Source organism: Anthonomus grandis, chromosome 13 (genome assembly GCF_022605725.1).
Source record: "Anthonomus grandis grandis chromosome 13, icAntGran1.3, whole genome shotgun sequence".
Lineage (NCBI taxonomy): Eukaryota > Metazoa > Arthropoda > Insecta > Coleoptera > Curculionidae > Anthonomus > Anthonomus grandis.
In genome coordinates this window covers 12,449,550-12,473,701 of record NC_065558.1, presented here as the reverse complement: position 1 = coordinate 12,473,701, position 24,152 = coordinate 12,449,550, and the positions used below count along the sequence as shown (strand labels likewise).

Sequence of the window (24,152 nt, the reverse complement as noted above, 5' to 3'; positions counted from 1 at the left end):
TCCTCTTACTTATTCAGACAGTGTAAAAAATGTAGGTAAAATAATTGATAATTTTGTTTGATTCAAAAAATGTGAGTATTAAAAGAATATTAGTATTAAAAGATTGTAAATTTTAAAAATGCACAAAGAGTCACTGGTTGTGTCAGTACTTAACTATTGCATGATTGTATACTACCCTTGCCTGGATCGAAATTATCAATTTAGATTACAAGTGCAAAATACATTTGTTAATAATCTACCATACACAGTCTTAAATGTTTAAAGGATTTTGAGACTTTCAAATTGCATTCATGTATATTTATATAAAAACACGATTTTGAGAAATATAATACACAATAGAGACGTCACGTTAAATACGCTTATAATGCCGCACCATACCACAGCCTTGTTTGAAGGTTCCTTTACCTTTCGAGCTGTCAATTTTTATAATTGTTTTAAGCCAAGCTTTAGCATTTTTATCTGGCTATTACCATTCAGCAACTGTCGATCTTAACATTTATTTTTTCTTAAATGGTTGATCTTTTACCCTGATACCTTTATTCGTTCTTTTTATTATCAATATTATTATTATCAGATTTCATGCGAAACGGCAACCGCACTCCCGCCTGGGAAAGGAGGGATCGTTCACTTATCCCAGATATCTCAGATATCAGAAGGATGAAGCTCTGGTGGAGTCCTTTCTTTTATGTTATCGGATTCTGTTTTTTAACTTTATTTACAAAAATAAACTTAGACTAAAAGTACATGATGTGTTTTTTAAACTAGTTGATGTTATCTGCGTTTGCAATGAACTTTCTGACGATTCGAGATGTGGATAATAGCGTCGACTTCTGCATCAGCTTATAGACGCATCTTAAGGTTGAGCAGTTTCATGTTTTCGATCAGGCTCTTTGGTATTACTCCTGTCAGGCCTATGGTTACTTACTCGTTGGTCATTTTCAAGAACTGGTTCCGGCTTATAGTTATAATATGGTACCTTGGCTGCCGATAAGAGGTTTAGTTTTTCTGCGATCTCTTGATGCAGTATCTTTGCAACTAGATCATGTCGTTCTTTATAATACGTTGGTGCAAAAGTTTAACATCCACCGGTGACATGCTGAATAGACTCCGTTGTCTCACATTATTATTATTATTATTATTATTATTATTATTATTATTATTATTATTATTATTATTATTATATAAAACAACCTAAAAGAAAAACACAATGACTGAAAGATAGAAGACAAATCTAGAGATAAAGGACTAGGAGATGAATAATTAATAGTGGAGGTAATTGACAAATAGCAGAAAAAACGAAAAGTATGAATAAAATGATAGTGATGCAACCAAAATAAAGAGAATTAAATAAGAACAATACGTTTAAAAAAATCTTACATGAAAGAGCTAAAAGCACAAAAAACAGAAGAGCCCCTTGATTCTTCATCATTTCAATCAATACTTCTCATTTTTATATTAAAAAAAGATTGATCCTAAAGGTTACAACTATTCCAGTTTTTAAGTTGCGTTTTTTGCAGACAAATGCTTTTTTGATAAAAAATGCGAAAGAAAAATTGCTGTAATTTATATACAGAGCTTTGATGATCTCTAAGGTTAAAACTTCCGAAAAAGAAAACATTAAGAAGAAAATGACTCCCCATGAAAAGATTAAGAGGGTCAGGTGACGAAAAGAAATGGAACAAATCGACGAAACCGAAAAAAGCAAGAAGACCTTAAAAATTTACAAAGTTATGGTATTGCTGCTAGTAGACCTTCTTATATATCCTATGATCCAGAGTAGGTAAACCCTCTGCACTAGTGTAATTAGTCAAAATTCAATGAAAACATATTTTAGTAACAAAAATCCATATTTCGAATTATTCACAAAAACAAGAAAATCCCACCCGATTTAGGGTAATAGCTCTTCTCAAATATTTGAAAAGTGAAATATTTCCTACAGCTCTATCATTATGAGTGAAGTTAATTAAAGTGGAAGAACAGGAAACTATCAGAAAAATAGAAAATACCAAACATTGTACAAGAAGGCGAGGATTTCTGCTTTATGGTTTTAACGAATATTCCATACGTTCATCATTATAAAGCTATCAAAAAGTCATACCTCGCTCTTCAAGTTTCTGGAGAAATTCCGTTACTAAAGATAAATTTGCCGGTCGAACTATTTGAGAATTTTTGAATTCTGCAGTTCCTACAGATCCTATCAAATCTAATAATTACCCAGAATTTGTGAAGTAAGAACTTTGCGCTAGTGGAGTGGTTAGGAAATCGAATAGGTCAGAAATAACATATCTCAAACTTTGGTTCATTTTAATATACATTTTGTACTTCCTTCTTTATAAAATAAATTATAGGGCAATCAACAAATAAGAGCTTATCTAATTTTGAAGATATTACACTTATGAAAGCGAAGCGAATGTTCCCAGTGATTTCCATCAAATGATACGGTAGTTTGTATAGGAGAGTACTATGGAGCCTAAAAATTGAAAAATTAAAAAAACCCAAAGGTCGGTTAGTTAGTTATTTCAGATCCTTATAAGCTGAATCATTAATTCAAGCATAGGTCATCTAGTTTCCGAAAGATTCAATTTTAGATCTAAATATTTAAATTTTGGACACATTTAGTACTACTTTCTACAAATCTTGTAAAATTAAATTATTATGATGACACCGAAACGTAAGTCTTTTAGTAGCAATATAGAAACATATTTTCTAAGAGAAAAAAATCAGAATGTACTTGCATCCAAGTAAAAAGCCCATTAAACCCAATGTCATTTGTACCGCCTATAGAATTGACGCAATAGTACCATAATATGTCGTTCTAAGTACGATTTATACGGTGGGTCACTTGACCCGTTGAAAATTTACGGTGGGCTTTTAAGTCTATTAGAACACACCGACACTGATAACCAGATTTAGAGTAATAACAGCAGCGTGTTAATCACACCTCTCATAAAAAATATTTATATGATGTGGGCTTACACTTGTAAAATAATAATGTCAAGGTTTGACCGTCTCGTGATTATATATTTCTATTGTTAATTTCTCTTTTGACTTTCTTATAATAACCCGGTGATTCACGTGAATTTCTTGTGTAAAATGACCTTTAGCTGGAGATAATTTTAAGCCAAAATATTATTATTGTTTTAATAATGAAAACCAGATTATACATGTCAAATGTCATGAAAAATTAATCATCATGGTTAGTGTATTGTTAAATATCGTAAATTTTTAAGATGTATTAGATCATCTAATTTCCAATAGTTATATAATAAAAATAATTCGAATTCCATAGTAATCTCCAATAAATTATAACAGTCTGAAAACTCGGAGATTATTTTATTGACCCTAGCCATATAATTTTTAAAAATTAGCGATTTAGACATATTGTGTTCGTATACATATTTAACTCTCGATAATTGGTCGTATATTTGGATTAGTTGTTATACGTTGAATTTTTGCCAATAATTTTGATCGTGGGTGTCGCTAACATATCTTTCTTAAATCTAGTAATTTGATTCTAAAAATAAAGAATTTATGCAGTTTATAATCATAACTGTCTTAGGATCCATGATGTGCGAAAAAACATTCTAAGTAAAAAAACGTCATGTCCTGGAAATTTATTTGCATATGGGGCTTTAAAAGGTAAATTTTCCTTGGGGATATTCATTTGATGGTAATTTTATTACATAAAAATTAAATATCTTAGCAGTGCCTTTTTTTAATATTGTCGATTGGTTGTGGCCTAAGTAGATGTCAACTTCTTTAGTGAAGAGAACTTTCGTCCTCTATTTTAATACATTATTAGATTGCACATAAAATCTTGATTTCAATTTGCATATTATGAAGACTTTCAAGTTTCAAAAATGCTTGACCCAGTTTTCCCAAAACCAGCACGTTCAAATATACATAAAAATCAAATTTAGGAAAAAAATTATGAACCTAGAGATAATTGATAGACCACATAGATAAATTAAAACGTTCAAATATTATTTCCATTTAACGAAAACATAAGAGGGGTTATATAATGAGTTAAGGCAATTATCACGCAAGCAAAACGCACGAATAAATTATTTATCCCAGAACGTGTTTGCACCAATCAATTCTGGAAAATTTGCCAAAGCATTTAAATTTACCTGAAGGAAGCTTTTGAGGATAAAATATTTTCGAAATGTCTTTCCATAACAGACACAGAATTGCTATTTAACAAAAAGGGAAAATATTTAAAGTGCTATAAGGGTTAATTAGTTGAGGTTTATTATCACATAAGCAAAACCCATGAAAACATTATTTACGCCAGAACGTGATTGCACCAACTAATTCGGAGGCGGATTATTGCACAATATGACCGAAAATTGGGTTCATCGAATTCGCTCTTTCATTCGTAATAGCGGATGACATTTAAATTTGCTGCATTTTCATTTAATAACATATCATTCCTATCAGGAATTCCTCGTATTGAACTGTATTTAAATCCCTGAAATATTAGGTGCAAAACGATTAAAAGCCATCGTTTTGTAACGATTGTTGTCTTTATCGTTAGTTTTCCAATTCATCAGTATACTCGATGAATTAGTAAATTCTGCTATTGGAGGATTAGCAGAGGGATTTAGAGGAATACTGGCTTAGAATATGCATCAAATGGAATTTATATGGGAGATGGTAATTGTCCGGACAAGTTGATTAACCACGTCAAGTTTGAAATTTCATAGAAAATGTAAATCAGGCCAATTTATATGGCATCCGTTTTTAGATAAGGCTATTAAAAATCGAATACCGCAAATTAATTGGTCATTAGAAATTTGCGATTAACTCTTTCATAGAGACAGTTGCATGGAGAATCTCTTATAAATCAAACAATCGGAGTTCAATTTCGGTAACTCCGAAGCAAATTGAATTTATGGCCGGGATTTTGGCGACGACTGGCAGATTGCGGGAGGATTTTATGACCGTTCGTATTAAACATTCAATCGAACTTTTTTCTGATTTGAGAGGTTATTTAGCAATGTTCAAAGTACAATTTAAATGTATTGAAATGAAAAATAGAAATTTTTTGTATTGTATAAGAAAAGACTGTGAAAATGAATAAGTAGCCTACCGATATCAATTTTGGATAACGTTTTTTTTTTGTTTTAGGTTAATGACAATTTAAAGAAATATGAACCGGAAAGCCAGTATTATATTTCCTTTTTTTGATAAAATTAATAAAATAAAAAAAAATCTATAAAAAATATGAAACGTATATTCTTTATCCCGTCTGACCGAAAAACCCTCATTTTATTATATAGAAAATATGGTCGAAGGCACTGATAAAACGCTAATAAATTCGAGCACTTTCATAAAATATTAGGATTTCTCAAAGTCGTTTAAGCCCCAAAGAAAATATTTTCTGAGCCATATATAAGACGATAAGGGTTGATTTACAAAAGCATTTTTTATACACCATTGAACGGTTGATAAATGTAGGTTCTTTTGCAGAATTTTGAAACACATAAACTGCATAATTCTTTATATTCAAATGTTGCAGCAGAGTCAAATACCTTAAATATTACCTGCAAAACTTCCTGACTCATATTTAAAACCCTAAGTTACATATTATTTCCACAAGAAAATCAATGAAACAAATATTCAACATCACTTTGGTACTTTCACGGCACAATAACTTTCTCGTGCAGAAAAACGTCGATTTTCATATACAGGCACTATCGATAATTTAAAAAAAATATCAGTAGGTACTGAAAATGTATCTCTGTTCCGTTTTGCGCGTCGCGGTGCACTAACCTGTATTTTATTATGTGTTCGCGAAGAGAGCGAACGATTCGAATACGCGGTGCCACTTTCACGAAATAAACGCTTAAATAAAATGCTACTCTACATTTACACCACCGATGTCGGTTGTGGTCTTGTGATCTCTATCTATTACGAATCAGGTGGATACAGTATAGACAACAGGAAGTTACATAGGGTTCACAATGTCTTGTCCATTAAGTGGATGCCGAAGATGCCATTAAAGATTACGTCTTTAAACTGTTTTTAAGATTAACTGGTGAAATAATTAATGGTACTTTACATTTAATAGTTGAATAGAAGTCCATATTTTGTAGGAGAATGTGTATATAAATATTACAAAATGAGGAAGTCTTTACCTCCAAGAAAAAATGCATGTAGGTCATTTAGTTAAATCTATTATGCATTTGGGCTGTGTAAACAGCCATCATCAGATACAGAACATCACAAAAAACATATACGTTCAAAAATAAAACTCAAAAAAAAACTATCCGTTATCGGGAATAAAAAAGCAAAATGTTGTTTTTAAACTTTTTTTTGAATTTTATTCTTGAACGTATATGTTTTTTCTGATGTTCTGTATCTGATGATGGCTGTTTACACAGCCGAAATGCATAATACATTTAACTAAATGACCTACATGCATTTTTCTTGGAGATAAAAACTTCCCCATTTTGTAATCTTTCCTTTACATTTGCACTAATGATGTCACTATTATGAATCAGGTGGATATACAGGCTGCCTGTGAGGCCTCAACTCATATTCTTGGGGGTTTTGAGCTTAATTCAGATACTTTTGCCTCATTTTTTGATCTGACTAAGGCATTTCACTGTGATTTTGATCCAGATAGTATTAACTTCATTCAGTGCTACTTGAGCAATAAGTCGCAATAGGTGTCATATATTGGTCAAAAATCAGCAACCAAGCTGCAAGGTTCTGTTCTGGGTCCCACCATGTTTCTTATCTATATCAATGATTTATTGATTTAGTACATTGTGCAGAATAAATCATCTTCTCTGTTGATACCACAATCTATTTCTGTTATAAGATGGATATTAATATTGATACGATAGTTTCAGACACTTGTGAGAGGCTGGAGTCTTGGTTTGTTGCTAAAAAATTGTCGCTGAATTCTTATAAGACTCAAACAGTGAATTTTGCTCTAGCGGTGTTACTGATTAAGTTCCTGTTAAATACATTAGAGTATACCTTGGTCCAGGCGTGACTTGGTCAGGGCATGTGGATAATTTGTGTAAAAAACTGTCCAGTATCATACTTGCAAGGAATCTTTTTATAAGGACCTTGTTGGCAGTCTATCATGGGTGCTTCCCTTCTCGAGTTTCCTATGCTATTCTTGTGTGGGGGCTTTCTGCAAATACCACGAGAGTGTTTGGTCTGTGGAAAACTCTATTAGACTCTGAGTTATGACTGTACATCATTCTATATATAACGTAATAAATTGCTTTTGGTATTTTATTAGCAACAAGATCGAACCACGACACCATTACCCTCTTAGTGCTTCTTAGAGGACAACAGATTGCTTCAGTCTTATCCAGATTACGTTTTAGCCTATTTGCATCAACGAAGCCGTCCCTACAAAAAGCAGTAGTTGCAGCAGCTAACACCATAAACTTCTACAATCCTTACTACTCAATAATATTAGCAGAAATAATGAAGAGAAGTTTCATGGTCAAATCGGGTCTCACTGTGGGTTTTTAAGAAGGTAATAAAATTGTTTTTGGTATTTTATTGGAAACAAGGTCGAAGCACAACGGTAGTACTCTCAGTGTTTCTTAGAAATTGGAACAGATTACTTCAGTCTAATCCACATTGAACTTTAGCCTATTTGCATCAACCAAGTCATAAAGTAGTGTCATCAGCCAACAACGTCAATTTCTACTACCCTAGCTGCTGAATATCATTGGCATAAATATTGAAGAGAAAGTCAAAATCCCATGGTCACATTGCTTTCAACATGGGTTTTTAATAAGGTAATAAATTGTTTTTGGTACTTTATTGGCCAGAAGGTCCCTAACTGTTTAGAGAGAACAATATTACTTCACTCTTATCCACATTGACTTTTAGCTTACTTGCATCAATCAAGCCGTCACTACAGAGAGCAGGAGTGTCATCAGCTACTTATACTCCTCTGCTGCTGAATAACATTGGCATAGACAATGCAGAGAATGACAAAAATACACGGTCTCACCATATTAATAGGATCTGGTTTTATCAACTGTGCCTTTTGGTTAGGTCCTATCAGATACATACGAAAAAAAAGACTGTGGTTATAGAAACCAGAAAATGTGAATTTTTGGTAGAGGATCTAAGGCCTTTAAGGAGTCACAGAAAGTTGCTTCCACATGAAACCCCATCTTAAAACCCCCAACTACATACTGCACTATAGCTCAAAAATTGTATGATGGTTGATCGATCTATAGATTGAATTTTCTTTTTCAGGATTTTAAAGTGATTTTTGATTTATTTCCGACATATGAATTTAAATTTTATCTTGTTATTTATTTAGCTATTTCCAAAAATAAGTGCCAACTATTACGTATATTTCTGAAAAGGTAAAAATAGAAAGTTTAGCAGTTTATGAATGCACTAAAAGAAAAATAAATTTTTAATTAAATTAGTTACGAGTCAAAATTTATATCTTAAAATACTAAGGCAGCTCTCAAAGTTTTAAACTTATGTTCTGAAAGCTTCCGCTATTTATTTCCCTCTTTCTAGTACTAACGGAGGTACTGAAAACTGGAACTACTGCTATCAGAAGGCTATGTCCAAAAAACGATTCTTCTTCACGTTATCAGTTTGACAAAACTTGATTTCATTCTATCATTGAGAATTGTTGAATTAACCATAATTTTTAAACCTAGAGCAGTTTAACCTGCCACAATAAATGCTTGCTTTATTTTAAGTCCTCATCCAACAACTTTTGTTTTAAACACAAGCCAACAAAATTGATTATTCAAAAAACGTTCGGCATGGTCTATAGACGTGCCTCACATACTTCCGCCATGCTCAATATGGGAACAAAGGAATTCCATTTTCAAATACATATAGGAAACGTGCCCCCGCATATATCGCAAAAATAAACCCATTTTTTTATGAACTTTACAATGTAATCACAATATAACAAAAGAGAAAAACATGACAAAAGGTTCCCTGAACGGTGTCAACCGCGCAGCAAATATTTAAGTAAAAGTAATAAATTCATCAAGCTGACGACGGGTGCTCTAAATAATAATTTTAAGTTAACAAAAGGTTTCCATGAAAGTAGCGATATTGTTTTACAGATTAGACTATTATGTAAGAACATTTTTAATAATGTTTTCAAGTGGACTTTAATTAAATTTATTAAGGCCTTGTAGCGAGACAAGTGTTTTTTTCTGTAAAATATTGTCGAAAACAATGATATAAGTGATATTAGTGAAAGCTGGCTGGACTTGACCTGCCCTTTTCATAAGTGGTATTGACCTTTATGGAATGGATGAATAAATACATTTTTAGGTGGATTTTAATTAAAAACCTCTTGAAAATTTCCGAGCAACACAATAGTGTAATTCAACTTGAGGAATTTGAGTAGTAGTTGACTTAAGCTTATTTAGACTTGGACCCCCAGATGAGATGTTTTGATAAATTTAAATTACTTATTGTTTGTGAACATGTGAACACTAAACGTCTATATGGGTCAATAAGAACTAAATGAAAGAACTAATTGTCACCTTGTTTAAGTCAAATTAATCCATCAGTTAAATTGAAGGCAGATGAAATAATTGATGCTATAAAGTTTCTATGTGAAGTTGCACCAAATATCTAAGAAATAAACGTGGATTATCCTTAATACTGTGGTGAAGCTGAGAGAAACAAATTTGTGAGCAGATCTGCAGCCACTGAAAGATCTGTTAAAACATTCAGACATTTTACAAAGTGAAAAAGACTTATCATTGAAAGAAAGAGTACGGTTACAGTAATTACATATAAGGAAGAAGAAAATTAAGACTTTTTTATGTTTATTTCAATAAATATTTTAATTTGTAACTATGTGGTGCATTAATATTACTTGGGTATATAAAATACTTATTGATTTGAAAATATCCACGGAAATGCCCAGTTTGGGTATTTACTTAAATATTTAATACCTGAGTATTTGCTCATCTCTTACTATAGGGTTTTCAAAATCTCCTATAAGAAGTTCAAACTATTCAAATCAAATATAGTCTTTGTGATGAGAAACAGAGCCAAATAAGTGTCTTTCAATAATTGAGGCCCAGATATTTGCCGAATATTGTTCTTAGTGGTTAATTTTAATTTTGCAGTGCGTTTGAGCTTCATCTATGAACGTTATTTGAGAGATAGACAATAAGGATTTTGAGCGATTTTTTTCGAAAAATCTGAGAAAAAAACAACGAAATGAGTAAATGAAAAGGTCCATTGAATATGATACGTATTTGAAAGATATTTTGATCTTATTCAAAAATTTGTTGCAGTAAGATGAGTCCTATTTGATTATATCGTATTGACTTGTTTTTAAGTAGTTGTTTTTATCAACTATCTTTCTAAGTTTTAAAATGTACATCTATCTTGAGTGAATTCCTAGTTGATTGATAAATCGGGAATCCATCTTAACTATGCAGATTTCGGGTGAGAAATCATCAAGGATCGACAAATGACAATTCAAAATCTGGTAACACACTTTTGTAATTTATTGTAAAGGTGATTTTTTTCAAATTTCCTGTACCCCAAAAACGAAGCCAGTTAACGTATACATTTATAAAAACTTTTAATTTAACTTAAAAGGATAAACTAACCTGAGTAAATATTCATATTGAATTAGAAAACCAATAGATGATGGGCAAACCTCTCTCTATATAATACCTCAAATGATGAAATAAAATGATACAATAAAATAAAATAAATCTTTATTATCTTAAGTAGGTACACCTAATATACATAAGGAAAAAAGAAAATGTGTTTCAAGTTACATAAAGAAACCAATAAAAATACATATTTTTCAACCTTATAAAAAGATAATATATACATGAACTAAATTAAAAATGTATTGCTCTAAGTCACTAATTACAATAATCTTAATCTACTATTCCACCAAACTAGTTTGCTATTATGCATATATGCCTTTAACACATTTTTAAATCTATCAACTGATAAATTTTTGATTTCACGAGGAAGCCTATTATATTTCCGAACATCCCTAAAAAACAGCGAATTCATGGTACTTTTAAAATAAGTTCTTGAACTATATAGACTGTCATTATTTCTTGTAGGGTAATCATGAACATTTTCAAACTGGTTAAAAGAAGGTGGTGCTAAGTTATCTATTATTTTATAAATAAATACCATAGACAGAAAACACAGCCTTTTTTCAAACCGAAAACAAATTGAGTGAGTTTAGCATAAAAGAGATGTGTGAATGATGATGTGCCTTCAATATTACTCTCATTCCCCAACTTTAAAACTTTTTAAGTCTATTAATTTGGTTTAAGTCAAATAAATATAAAACTGAGGCACAAACACTTAAAATGAGGCGACAACTGTATGATACACCATTAATTTAAATTTTTAACACAAACTCGGTGAAATTCTACTGAAAAAGTACTTTTTTTGCAATTTTTTTCAATATAATCACAATAATCCTGAAATGAAAGCATGTTATCAAGCTGTAACCCTAAACATTTAATACATGTTACAAACTCAATATTCTCATTGCCGACAACACCTCTGATACCTAGATTTAGATGATGCAAAGATCATACCTTCCTTTAGTCTTAGATACATATAGTTTTAGTTTATTCATTTGTAAATATAACTTGGTAACGGGACAACACCTTATTCATTTTATCAGTTGCTTTACTGAGGTAAACATCAACATAATCCAGAAAAAGATTTAGAAACTCGCAGTGCACAAAGAGATCAATATCGTTCATGTACAATATAAACAACAGGAGACCCTGTCGTACTCCTATGTTATTGTTCACTAGATACTTCTCCATTAAATCTCACTTTCTGCCTTCTAGGTCGTTCACAAACGACTCATGTATATTGCAAAAGTTTCTCAATTTCAGTAACAAAATCCCTCTGCCTATAGTCTCAAGTGCTCGCTTTAAGTCCAAGAACACACCCATCACAAACCTATTGTTATCAAGATCATTTTTAATTTCACAAAGAGATAGCTGAATGACAGAGTCACATGATCTTAGCCTCATAGTATTTTATTGTTTTTTTGTCTAGGACAACTGACCATAATAGATTTTAAGTATTTTGGACGTTTTAATCGATTGAAATCGATAAATCTCTAGTGCCTTATACCCAAGCATCAATCACCTCAAATTTGACTCGAAGGCAAGCATAAGATTTTAATTGATCAAACTGAAAAATGTATTCAGTATGTAATCTCTAAAAAATGATATGCTAATGTGTCGATTTTAAAAAACATATATTTTTACAGATCATGCAAAGGCTGGTTAACAATTGACAGTTTAGCGTGATCATACAGAGGATTTGCAGAACTCCAAAGCCAGTTTTCATGAAAATGTACTATATCGATCCAGCCAAAATCTTAACAACATTGGAGTTTACTATACTATCGTTTTTATTTTCTTCCCAATTCTCCTTCAACCAATGTTTAAATTAGACATAGTATATTAATGATCTTGGCATGTATTATTTTCAGATTCAGAACTTTTTCGATTGCCCTTGTACTGTGTGACTTTCCACCGGCAATGGCATTCTTTGATTGCTGCTCTTATAGCTTTTGTTAATGAACAAATTTATTTGACGATTACCTGAAGATGTACTAAAGAGTTCTTTTATCTTAAACGTTGATTTGAAGCCATATTTAAGCAGATATCTCAAATACACTCATAATTTATCCTGAATCATCTAGCCTACGTATACACTGTAAGTCTGTAACTTGGGGAATAAATTCAGTAGCCAATATACTTTTTTTTCTCAAAAAATCCTCGGAGCCTTCGATAAGTATTTTTAATTGCACTCTTTTTTGTTGAAAACAAAGTTATACAGTGTGTCCCAAAGAAAAGATATGATTTTTATAATTAGTGACTCTAATTTTTTAAAGCGTATTTTTTAAAAGTCTACCAAATTATACAAAATTTCAATTTTTTTGTAACCTGTACTTCCCAAGATATGTAATTTATTATTTTTTATTTAAAAATTGTAAACCACTTGGTATCAGTGAATAACACTGTAAAATATATTATTGTGTATATATAGGTGTTCTTGCTTTTTTTGTTAAAAATTTTTTTTTGTCAGGAATTTTATAAATTCGGATAAAATGTGGCATTCTATATTCGTTCAAAATTCGTCAAATAGTAAAAGTAGTAAATTTTAACACTGTTGAAAGACCTGTCTTGACTCTACAGTCTTTCACTTTTTAATTGATCATTATAAGTCAAATAATCAGATTTAAGTACTTTATTTAAATTTAAACGCAGTGCCCTATTAAACTAAAAAACACAACGTTATTAATGAAATATTAATGATGATTGGATACAGAGATAGAACTAGAGAAGATTATGAACTTATTCGGAAACATGTAACCTCTATTATCACCGATATCTCAATGTACTGTAAGAAAAAAATTAGTTTCGAGATAATGGCCACGTTAGAAGAACAACTATTTCTCGTAAATCTGAACTCAATGAAAATCTCAAAATTAATGTGTTATATTCGTTCAAGAAAATCAACATTTCCACTAGACAGGTAGCGCGCGAATAGTAAATGAGTCAGTCTTTAGTAGTAAAGGTTCTGAAGGCACAGAAATTTCATTCCTTTAAACTAACAATTCTCCAGGAACTCAATGAAGAGGATGCAGATAGAAGAATCGAATTTTGCGAACAATTTATGAAACTACTGTAGAATAATACTGTTAAAACAGAATATGTTCTCTTTTCTGATGAGTCAACGTTTATGCTGAATGGAAAAAATATATTTATTTATTACCAGAGAAAGTAAATGCTTGGACAGGAATTGTAGGCCAGCAAGTTGTAGGACCAATTTTCTTTGAAGAAAATCCAAATCTTGTAAAATATTTACAGTTTGTACTAGAAGAACCAATTCCAAATCTAGCTACTCTATTTCCTGATCAAATAGAAGCTGATATGCCAAATAGGAGCATCTGGTTTCAACAAGACGGTGCGCCTCCTCATTATGCACGTCCTGCTCGAAACTGGATGTATATTTCCATGCAGATGGATTGATAGAGAGAGGACCTTTTGAATGGCCACCACGATCTCCCGATCTAACTCCTTTAGATTTTTTCGTATGGGGACATTTGAAATCCAAAATTTATGTGTCCAAGCCAGCAAACATTAAGAAGTTGAACACCAGAATAGGGCATAAATGTAGATTAATTTCTCCAGAAGTTATAAGAAACGTTCAAAACAAAGTCCAAGTACTTTTAGAGCATTGCCCAATAGTAAAATTTTGAGTAAATTTTTATTCTTGGAAAAGTCATAAAAAACCTGAAATTTTGCAGTTTTGTGTAAGTCGATATGCTCTTTAGAATTAAGCAATAAAAGCCATTAAAAAAAATCATCGATAACATTATAATATCATGTCAATTTTGGAACACACTGTTTATTAATTTCTACATAAATGGTTAAAAATTTTCAAAACGATTTTTAAGTACGTTTAGGATAATATTAAATAGTAAATATATTAATTACATTTTAAACTTTTGGAGTAAAACAGATTTTATAATTTACATTAAATATCTTATTTTTTGTATCACATAAACTTGAAATTTTGCAGCTATGTATAATGTGATACGCTTTTTAAGAATACGTAATAAAAAATAAGGGATGCTATTTAAAAAAAATCGTAAGTTCTTATTTTTGGCACACACTGTATAACTTTCTTTTCAACAAAAAAGAGTTACAGACTCACACTGTATGCTTGTTTTTAAACCAAATCAATTCTTATGTCAAAACGTAGTAATAATCACCGAATACGTTTGACGACACTTTTTGAGCACACAAAGGAAAGGGACTGAAAAACATTCGGATACGAAGGCAAGATTAACCTAATTTGTATAAGAAAAATGCAGATACAAACGGTAATTTTTCAGTCGATAAAATTTTGATCAAAATATATTTATCTACCTTCGCAACTAAATAAGTATAAGGATACCAAAAAGACACCTATCCGCCATTTAGAACTGGTATTTTTAATAAGTGAGTTGTTGAAAGATTAGTCGGGAAACGGAGAGAGAACAAAAAAACTGTTTTTGGGGTTTTTTGGTGGGAGAATGTTCTGAAACCGATGGATATATCAAGACACGGCATTTATAGTATCCTAGAATGCAGACTATAAAAAAATATAAACTAAAGAACTTCTTCTTTTTTAAGATTTTAGGAATTTTCTTCCAGTTCATACATTTTCTAAACAAAAGTCAAAAAAAGTTTAAAAACAAACTTTAAAAAAACCCATATCTCTGAATTATTTTATAATCCAGGAACTGTTGGTTATACTCTATGAGCAATTGCATATAATAAAGCATATATAAGAGTAGGTATGTATAATATTCCAGACTAAATAATTCGTTCGATTTTTCTCTCTTTGTTTTTCTAAAAGTCAAGGTCGGTATTCCGAAAAAACATTTATGAAATTTGGCATAAATTCACCGAACGTTATTGCATAACATTAAGGTCATTAAATAGATTATAAGTTTGCCTTCGCGTTCCTTGTTCTAAACTCATTTATTGTGTACAAAAAAATTCTGGAAAACTTCTGGATCTTTTAGCACCTACTTAATTCCAAACGTGCAACAAAGAAAAACAAACACATTTTAAAAATTGCCCAGGACGAGCTGGCGAAAAGCTGGAAAATGTCGCGCAATTTACCGTGGCGAAAATAAACTTACGCAAGCGATTCGTTAAAGAGATAAACGGCTAAGAAAATATTTACTTTTTAGCGAAACGCGGTTATTTTCGGACCCGTGAGGTGTTCCAGAGTGCGTCAAGGGAAAAAACTTTAATCATTACGGCTTACCTTTTAAATTGTACCAATAATGACTCCAAAAAGGAGCAAACATTCGCTGGACACGTACCGCAAAACGCCCACCTCATTGCCACATTAATTGCATTATTTTTCACTTTCTAGACCCGTTTCTAATACCAGACTAAAAATGAACGAGGTAACGTTATTATTTATTATTCTATTTGCTGTATTTTGTTGCTCACCTGCAAACTAAGCTAAAATTTAGTTTTAATTGGATACAACTTGATGAGGTATAAAAACCCAGACGATAAATCCATTTGCCAACAAGTCAAGAGTTAATTTGCTATTTGGTAAAACAAAATTTAATGGTAATAATACTGTAGAAACGAAATTGGAATGTAGCAAATAAATTTAATGTAATAACTTTTAAAGGGCCGTTAATGTTGGTGAATGGAATGTTTTAGCAAAAGTTTTTAAATTTTATTGTTCAAATTCCAAAATATGTTCCTTTGAAATAATTGATACATCTTCTAAGAATGAGGTATCAAATATCGCGTTTAACTAGCGAGTATAAAGATATGCTAATGACCCTAAAGAAGCTTACGAATTTTCCCACGAAAATCTAAATCTTTATTATTTACCTCATAAACGGATATTTATTTGCTTTATATAAACTGTTGATTTTTTTAAATACTTATTGCTTACGTTTTGTACAATGGCCAAAATTCAAAATTTACAGTAAAGATTTTTTTTAAGTTTTTTAGCGTTACGTTTAGGGAAATACCTCAAAAGGACTATAAAAGTATATGATATATACTTAGTAGTAATTAGGTAAATTTATATGTATTATTATAATTGGTTAAGTTACTTGAATTGTATTAGGGCTAACCATTAAATTGAAAATAAAACATTATTATTAATTATTTTCCTGCAATTCCCAATAGACCACCCTGTACATTAGCTTGTATTCAAACAAACAATTCGCTGATTCAACGATGATTGACCGTTGCACATACAATGAAGCGATCTTCGACAAGGCTGTCGGTAATGCCTGAGTCCTCGCCCCAGATCGTTCTCTCCGGTCTTGTCTTTTAAATAAATAAAAAGAAAAAACAAACGGCTGTGGGATAATGTATGCCCGTAATTTTCAGATGTGTATACCAGATAATCGAGATTTATCACGTCCGTCACCCGGGACAAGGTCGCGTGGGTTTATTGTCTGCTGGGATTGAATAGTTAGTGGGAATTTAAATATTTCACTGTGTGATATTTAACGTGATCATACCTATAGTGGGGATTGGGAATTAAAAAGTAATTCTTAATTTTTATTTGCATGTAGTTAAGCTACCTGGGATCCATCATTAGAATGTATGTATCTAACAGCTTTTTCAAAAAAATCTAAAAAAGTTAGAAGCTGAGATCCAAATCGTCATACTGAGAGTTCTCTTCTTTTATATATTCATGAGAAATTGTATTTCGGTGTATATTTCGGTGTTTTCTTTAACTACTAAACCATTAACACTTTAGCAGAACATGTTAAAATATAGTGCCCACCGTAATCTAAAAATTATTAAAAATCATTGAAATTCTAATGGTTATTCATTGCTTGGCATTAACCTAAGAAATGGAAATTAACGTCTGTAAAAACTTAATTGGAGGATACATTTTTCTTGAACCTCTCGTATCGCAAAAGAAATTGTATTTCAGAAAAATTTTGCTCTCAATACATCAATGGTTTCACCCCTAGAGTCAACCTCTTAGAAAACCCGCCTGCTATTTCATCTTACTGTGGCCACAAAAAATCATTTACTGTAATACCATTTTTACAATATCAAGTTCTATGATACCATTGTATCATAAACCGTACCAGACAGTGAGTTTTTGTGAAGACAAAGGATTCTCACGTTGATTATCTTTACTCCAAAACCAACCACTTTGTTTGCTAACATAACCACCACACCAAAAGTGATATTTCAGTTTCATCTGATAATAAGATTTTCTTTAAAGAATCAAGATCAGGAAGTTTTTGTTGAGTCCAATTGTTATTCAAACGACGCTTATGATGGTCAAGTGGCTTGGGTTCTTGTAAAGGTTGTAAACCGGAATCCATCCCCAAGATAAAAGAAGTTATAATCCTGTAGTGGCTTACTTCTTAGAGAGAAGAACGAGTTATCGACACATTTACATTCTCTGCATCATTTGCTCTTAGAACAGCATTATTATTTGCTGCGAGTGTTTTCCATAGTCTAGAATTTATATTACGAAGAATAGAAAAAGAACAAGCAGAAATGGATAATTCTACACACCAAAACTAACTACGCATAATAAGCAATGACTTTGGACAAAATATAAAGGTTCTCCATATAATTTATTACTAACAAGCATATTTTTTTCTTTTACTTCTGGATGCCTTGTCTCAGTGACCATACAGGCATCTAGTATTTCTTGTTTCTTCTTGATTCACCACACATACTTATGACTAAGAACATCTGGAATTCTCCAGGTCTAATGGCTTTTCCTTTTCTGGCTCTTTTTTGACTAGAAAAGGTATCTTTAAATGTTGAAACCGACAAAAGCTGGCAAAAAGTGTGCAATGTGTGGAAGTTATTTGAATTAAAATTTGGACCAATCGAAAATTCCGCAGGTAATAATAAAGCTCTGAAGAATCTAAGATATGTGTATTATATTGGATGGTTGATTCTGGTATTGGTGATTTGTAGTTATAAGTTTTCTAGATATTTCCAGTCCTGAAACCATATTTTTTTAGGAGGGAAGGAACTGAGACGGGCCTGTTTTCCTCCCTTTATCTCTAGCCCAACTCTCTATACTTGATTCCACCAGGTCTTTGGGACAAACTTTCTCCCGGCAATCTCCTACTAGCTTTTGTTACTTAGAGATTGCATCTGTGTATTTATTTTTTGGGTAATGAAGTCTGTTTATACACCATATCGACGATTGCAAATTCTTTCCAGGGCACATCTTCCAGTAATAATTTCCAGTAATTTATGCATTGCTGATATTTGACTGGTTAAGTTTTTTTTAACAATCTAAAGCTTCCTCTGGCTCTGGTGAGCAATTGATCAGTAGCAATAACGCTGTGACTATCGATAATTCTTGTTATGAATTTCCCTGAATTCAATATCGGTTGGTTCTTGGTGATATTAATATCTTGCTACCTGTTTGTCCATCTCATGTTGAAAACAAGTATATATCTTCATCTTTTCCAAAGAATCAAAGTCTTCTGCTAGCAACTCAAAGCAAACTTTGACAATGGAAATTTCTAGGTTCTTCCAGTTGTTCTAATAGTAAGAATAAGTTCTGATTGATGAAGGATTGCACCGGGTGGTTTTCAGCTCATGTTTCTACCGCCGTTTTAAAAGAATAAATAAGTTTAATTAGGTACAAAAGTAAAACCCATACATGTACTTGAACTAAGCCTTCATATAAATAAATACAAACTATAACATGTCATTTCTACATATACGATATTGATGAAATATGGGAAATTGAATTTATTAATAACAGATATTATTAAATGGTTGTGTCAATCCTGATTTATGTTCAAAGCTCTATAATTAAACTTCCCGTTTAAAATCACCATAATGATTTTCTATAAACAATAACTGGTATAATGTGCACATATAAGAAAATCAATAAACAATGTATGTGTCATAAACCGAGACCTATTGAATTGTTTATATCAGCCCCAGTTTTGTAGGTCAGTCAAGGGACCTATGTATTTCTACAAAAATTAAGGCAATTTTCGCGTTGCCTTGTCTAAACGACTTTTTTTAACGAGCGATGACCTTAAACGTATACGCCGGAGCAGGTTATGATTTATAATGCTAAAATCTGTTAAATATTTAAATATATCAGGCTGCAGGATAAAATATAATGTGTATTTTAAAAGTGATGATCGTCACAACTACTGTTAAACCACCCACAGATGCAATATGAAAATAGCTACTACCGTTTAGTCTGGTGCATTTAGATAATCTCGCCAAAATTCATAGTTTGTTATTGTTTATAATTTTGGGAGAGTGTTAACAGTTATTGACGTTTGTGGGTCCTCGTAATTTTAATGATCCATTAGGGAATACAAATTGTCTTTTTTTCTTGGGCATGAGCCAATTTTATGTTATTCATAAAAAGTATGAGAAAAAATTACTATTATACAGTATTTGTATTTATGTAATAATTATTCACTATATTGTTAACAAATATAAGATAAATGTTTTAGGCAATACGTATCTAATAGGGAAAAATAAGAAAGAGAAGCAGTCATAGAGTAGTACTAGATATACACTCATAGAATAATAAATATCATGTATATAGCCTCCCACAGGAATCAATCTTAAGTCCTACCTAATTTATAATACATATAAATGATATCTTCGACAGCATTCCTTCATCCTGTATGCACAAGTTTCATCTCAGAATCAATTCTTATGTCACTGGATGCCAACTTGACTGCCTGGGAAGTGAAACGTGGCTTAATTTGAATAAATTTAGCATGAATGATCAAAGAAAACTGTATGTATTTTAGGAAACATTGTACATTCTACTTTATCCAGTACAACCTTTTAATTTTACCAAGTCTATAGCAAGGAGTTATATAGCAAAAAAGACTATTTACCAAGAAACATAGGTCTTAGTGTCCTTCCACAGGTACACAACTAGAGCTGCAAACTAGCTGCGGCCAAAAGTGCTAAGATAACATGCCTCAAAAATAGTGTCTTCATTTGTCGACGCCTACAATAAACTTGGATATTTCTAAAAATATAAAAAGCAAAATAAGCAATTCGAGACCCTGTTTAGAAAGTACTCTTACCAAATCTATGTCAATATAAATTTAAATTATTTCTTAATGACGACAATTGTGAGTTTATTTATATTTTTGTGACTTACTTGACTTGTGTAAGCCCATTTTCATTTTTAATGCATGTCATATCTGGATGTATTCTACGGACACTTCTGTTGACACCATTTTATTGTTTTTTGATTTCCACACATATCGATCTGTCCCTCAATTTAAACTAATATCTGCAGACGACGCAAATTCAAAAAAATCAAATCTTGAGGAACAGGTTAGGAAATATAAGGATTTAAAAGATGGCACAAATTATTGTTGGATTCGGGCAAACATTAAAACGTCCTTAAACGTTTCTGCCTCTACGAGGTCATCCTCACGGATGTATAAATTGTTGTCTTCATTAATTAAGAAGAGAAAAAAAAACATGAAATTTAAAGAACGAAATTTTTGAAGATTCGTCTGGGACTAAAAAACTAACATGCTAGATACTAGATTACTAATCGCTAGATCAACAATTATTTTTTTTTAAATATTGGCAAGAATACAAAAGCTATTGCAGAATCTCCTGTAAAAAATTGCAAAGTGGTTTGATATCAATTCAGTTAATGCTAAACTCAGATAAGTCAAGTTTCTTATGCTTTTCTATAAATCTAAGAGCCTCATTTTAAATAGCAGTAACTGCCCATTAACTTTTAACCAAAAGACAAATCAGTAGGAATTTTTATATAAAAATTTAAAATGAAAATAAATATTTTAAAGCAAAACCAAGAAAAATAAAAATTGTTTGTAGTTTCCTTTGTAAGATTGTTGTATTATTTTACTTATTAATATCAAGCAATAACAATGAAATAACTGTAATATAAATAACAATGAAATGTGGGTGTGTCTATCCACCGATTAATTTCCATCATGCTCAGAATGTTATGGTCTCTTTTTCATGAAACTTTTATTAAATTATTGTTAATTGCTGTAGGTTCACGAATAAGAAACTTTAGGTCTATTCTTAAACAAACAAATGAAAGTGGGATATTTCTATTTCCCTGTTTACGACCACACATGAAATATGACTCTCCTGAAATCCCATTACACATTAAACGAGACTATTTTGCAACATGAAAACCCCTCTATATGATTATTATTATTCCTAATATGATAGCTTCTGCTAGCTAGCTCTCAAAGGATGAATTAGGACTATGATATTATTCCATTTAGGGTCTACAAAAGGATAGATTTCTATAAAAAAAAAAGATAATCCAAAAAAATAATGCCTTGGACCAAACTTGTTTTTGGCACACCTAAATTCACCATTACATACAACCACCATCCTTTCCCAATTCCGTGTGTCATAATATAACTCTCGAAACACTATAATTCAAGCTTAAATTCAATATAAGAAGGCGTTAGTGGAAACAAGAGCGCAAAGCCCATATTTGCATGTATTCGTCATTCAAAAAAATACAGTCAAATCTGTATATAAGGCATCTTTGCAATAAAATCTTCCCATTTAAGTTGTTCGGAATTCAGTTTTAATTTTGGGTTTGTTAAACATTTTAGAATATTAATACTAGTGAATTCAGTCTACAATTTTACTTACATAGGAATTACAAATCTGGAGCTTCTTATATACTTACATACAGGATATAGGGGTAAGTCTAAAAAAAAATTTTTAATTTGTTTTAATTAACGTAGGATATTGAAATTCACGCTGTTACGTAATGTAAAATATTTTGATTTCCAATTCACTTTTCAAAATATTTTTAAAGCTGCAATGAAAAATTTAAGAGGCATCTAAATACCCCAACTTTTAAATAATATTCAAATCATTGTATTTATTCATTATATGATGGGCTTAATCGTCGGAAAAACAAAACGGTATTATCGCATCAGAAGTGCATTTTTGCAATTTAGCTCAATTAAAACGGATCTTCGATTAATTAACTTGGATATTAAAGAAAGCATTTTTTGCAATAAAAATTTACTAGTTTTGATTATGGCGATTCAAGGTTGCCTCATCTCGATTAATCAACTGGCCGCTGTATAGCACCTAATTGCCAATTATGAATTTTTGTTTTGTTTGCCTTCCTTATTGAATACGTGACGTCCTTAAATACGCCGCACGTCCCTTATTGAAGGCCGTTTCATGTAGAATCACAAGATCCTGTTTAATTGTGTATACTTCAAAGAATTGAAAGAATTCATCGAATTTTCACAATTAAGTTTCTTAAATTTTCTTTTCATTAAAGATCAAAACTTTTATGAAAGGAGATTGGGGCTAGCTTAATAGTCCAGGGAGAAATATATTCTCAACAGAAATCTGTATAATATAAGTTATTTCATTAAACTATCTCAAATATCTATTCCTGTTATATAGTAATATATTAGTATATTAGTGCATTCCAATGCAAATGCTCTGCTTTTAAATGACACTCCTTATATGCAAATATAAAATGAATCAAAACTGAATACCTTAGTAAATGTTAATAAGTTGTATTGGCCCCTCTAAGCTTTTCTTTTTTAGAAATACATTCTAGAAGAACTAATAAATTATTTACCTCTTATGTTATAGTAGGTTTTCAAAATTAAAGGCCCTTTAAAAACGACATTTGACGTTGACGGTTGAACTCTAATATTGTACATTGTGTATATTCCACGTGAACCAAACTCATTGTTCCCAATATTAGTTTTTAAAACTTTCACAAAGTTTATATAAAATGAACTTTTTTCCGAAACTCCCTGCCTAAACCAAAGCATTCCACCAAAATATGTAGAAATACCCTTGCCAGAAAATGCTGATCAATAATAATCGAATATTCCGGCACCTTCACCACATTTCCGTGTGTAATTTATACCCCTTGTAGTTTTAATTGCCCAATACAAACCTGATAAAATTATAAATTAACCCAAAAGAAAACTTACTGTTTCTGTCCGCTATCTTTAAAAATGCTGCGAAAAGACAGCCTGGCTCCGACTGAATAAGACCTCTGCTCCCGCAGCTCACTATTAGATGGTGTAGACATAGCAAAAACTACCTAATATGTCATGAACATGTATGGCAAGCAAATGAGGTCTGAAAAAAATTAGGAAAATAAAAATAAAATGCAACAAAAGGGTTTAAAATAATAAATGAAACTAAACTCTCCTTATCTCAATATACATACATACAAAAACAAATCTAGCACAATAACAAGCTTAGAGAACTGCAAATTAGTTGTTAAATGACTCCCAATTAACATTCATTACTTGTTTTTGTTATTTTTGTTAAGCACAGTGACATTGGTCTGGGAGGTTTATCTAACTGTATTTATTCTAACCTGAAAATTATATGAAAATATCAAATACCAGACACCAAAAATTATAAACAAAATACACAAACAATACTGTATTTAATGTTAATGGGATATGGAAATAATTAAAGTGGCCTGCACAATTTCATCACATTGCAGTTTTCCTTTGTTATTACTTGACTAATGGTAATCTGAGTGTTTCATCAGCATTTTTCTATATTTAATTTTTTTATACATAATGAAAATTCTTTATGCTGCAAAATATGGTTTGTTGAATAACAATGTGAAAC

The 24,152-nt window shown here is 31.3% G+C and overlaps 1 protein-coding gene across 8 annotated transcripts in view; it reads right to left on the bottom strand.

Annotated features, from left to right (window-relative positions):
* Nucleotides 1-24,152, bottom strand: part of LOC126744042 (oxidation resistance protein 1) — a 121,332-nt gene that overhangs the window by 92,720 nt on the left and 4,460 nt on the right. For 2 of the 8 annotated variants that reach the window (XM_050451356.1, XM_050451357.1), the window contains exon 2: nt 23,495-23,645. The exons of 1 other annotated variant lie outside the window; for it this stretch is intronic. In XM_050451356.1, coding sequence (XP_050307313.1) covers nt 23,495-23,595 — 101 coding nt within the window. In that variant the 5' untranslated portion in view covers nt 23,596-23,645. Of the gene's footprint in view, nt 1-5,534; nt 5,838-15,816; nt 15,833-23,494; nt 23,646-24,152 lie in introns of those variants that run through there. 5 more of the 8 variants (XM_050451358.1, XM_050451365.1, XM_050451352.1 and 2 more) reach the window with 5 other exon arrangements.